This window comes from Monoraphidium neglectum (genome assembly GCF_000611645.1).
Source record: "Monoraphidium neglectum strain SAG 48.87 unplaced genomic scaffold scaffold00303, whole genome shotgun sequence".
NCBI lineage: Eukaryota > Viridiplantae > Chlorophyta > Chlorophyceae > Sphaeropleales > Selenastraceae > Monoraphidium > Monoraphidium neglectum.
This window is the reverse complement of record NW_014013325.1, coordinates 1-1,654: the sequence shown is the minus strand read 5'-3', so window position 1 is coordinate 1,654 and position 1,654 is coordinate 1. Positions and strand designations below refer to the sequence as shown.

The following is a 1,654-nucleotide window of genomic DNA, read 5'->3' as shown; positions in this document are numbered from 1 at the left end:
GCCCCCACCCGCCCCAGATGTCAGCAGCCCGCGAACGGTGCCTAGACCCCAGAGCAAACGCACCCCATCCGGTGCTGAATGTGGTCCAGCCGCGTTTAAACATGCGTGCCCCTCCCTGACTGTCCCGTTCGGCAAATCCACGTGCCGCAAAACCCCACCGACCGCCCCGCCAACCCCACGCGACCGGCCCCGTGCGCAATGTGCCCGGGCTGGCCCTCGCGCCTCCGTCGGCCTGCAAGCTGGCGCCCTTTGGCCAGGACGCATCTCGCATACTTGCGCCTGCATGTGCGTGCCGTCGCCCGCCCCACCCTCCACACACACCCATTGCAGTAGTCCAGTCCGCGCTCGACGCAGTCCAGGCCCCAGTCGATGCCCAGCAGCTCAAAGGGCGGCGCGCTGCCCAGCGCGTGCGCGACGCGCAGGCGCTCCTCCGACGCGGCGTAGGTGATGCGGCCGATCAGGTAGTCGTAGGCTGACGGGTCGGCAGGTCGGCAGGTTGGTCAGATGGGTGGGTGGGAGGTCGGGTGGTTGAGTTTTTGTGTGGGTGGGTGGGTGGTCTGGACGCACAGCCGGTCATCAGGCGGCTGGTGACCTGTCATCAGCCATTCATCCGCTGATGGCCGGCTGGTTGGTCCTATAACGGATACTGGTGGTTGTAACGTGCACACAAAACTAGGCTGTGTTGCGTTCGGACACACGGGTCCGGCCATGAGGCCTGCCAACAACCAGCGAGATGAGCCAGCCTTGCGGCCGCACCCGCAGCCTCCACGCGCCCATCCCTGCCCCTCCACACGGCGGCCCCTCGCCGCCCCAGGCCCCCCCAACCTGGCAGCAGCATTGTCTCGCTGACGAGGCCGCCTTTTGCCAGCGCCGCCGCCACGGCCGCCCGCAGGGCTTCCGCATCGCTGGCCGACACGTTGGCCGGGGCCTCGGCCGGGGGCTCCTGCTGCTGCGCCGCCCGCCGCCCCGCGACCGCGTTGACCATGCCGCTGCTCGCGGCCGCAGCCGCCAGGCGCCGGCCGGCGGCCGCAGCCGGCGGCGCCGCGCGCGGCGCGCCCTTGGCCGCGGCGCGCGCCATCAGGCAGGCAAGCGCCTGCCCCCCCGGCCCCGCCGCTGCTTTGACCGCGCTTGTGGCCCCCGCTAAAGTGCTCGCTGCTGGGCTCATCGCCGATCCGCACGCAGTCCCAGCCCCAGCCTTTGCCGCCGCCGCCGCGCCGCGTACATCCGCAGCCGCCGCCCCCGCGCCCGCCGGCGCGGCCGCCGCAGCGCCCGCGGCCGCCCCGGGCGGGACGCGCGGGAGCACGAGCGGCAGAGGGAACGACGAACCCCCTTGGCCGCCGCCCGCGGCCGGCGCGCGGCGGGGCGTCAGGCGCCACGCCCTGAGGGCCCGTGAATGTGAATACCCCTTGAAAGCCTCCCTTGCCCCTGGGCCCGCGCCGCCGACGATGTTTCTGACGGGGGGAGGGCCGCAGGGGGATTGGGTTTTTTGCAGCGTCCCGCGGTCGCCCGCGTCAAGAGGGGTGCGGGGCTGTCGGCCGGCCGGCGAGCCGGTCAAAATGATGTCGGAGCGGTTTGACCGGCTGCAGGGGTTGCGTAGTTGGTCGAGGACACCCTGCTCACGTATGTGGCCCTGCTGGGCCATCCAGCCCGCCCC

The 1,654-nt window shown here is 72.3% G+C and overlaps 1 protein-coding gene across 1 annotated transcript in view; it reads right to left on the bottom strand.

Moving 5' to 3' along the window:
- MNEG_2627 (hypothetical protein) overlaps positions 1-1,165 on the bottom strand; it is a gene marked incomplete at both ends in the record, with an annotated part of 4,064 nt that extends 2,899 nt beyond the window's left edge. Inside the window, 2 exons of the mRNA XM_014048890.1 lie at positions 322-472; positions 826-1,165. Of these exons, the coding sequence (XP_013904344.1) occupies positions 322-472; positions 826-1,165 (491 nt within the window). The remainder of the gene's footprint in view (positions 1-321; positions 473-825) is intronic.
- Positions 1,166-1,654: the final 489 nt, after the last annotated feature.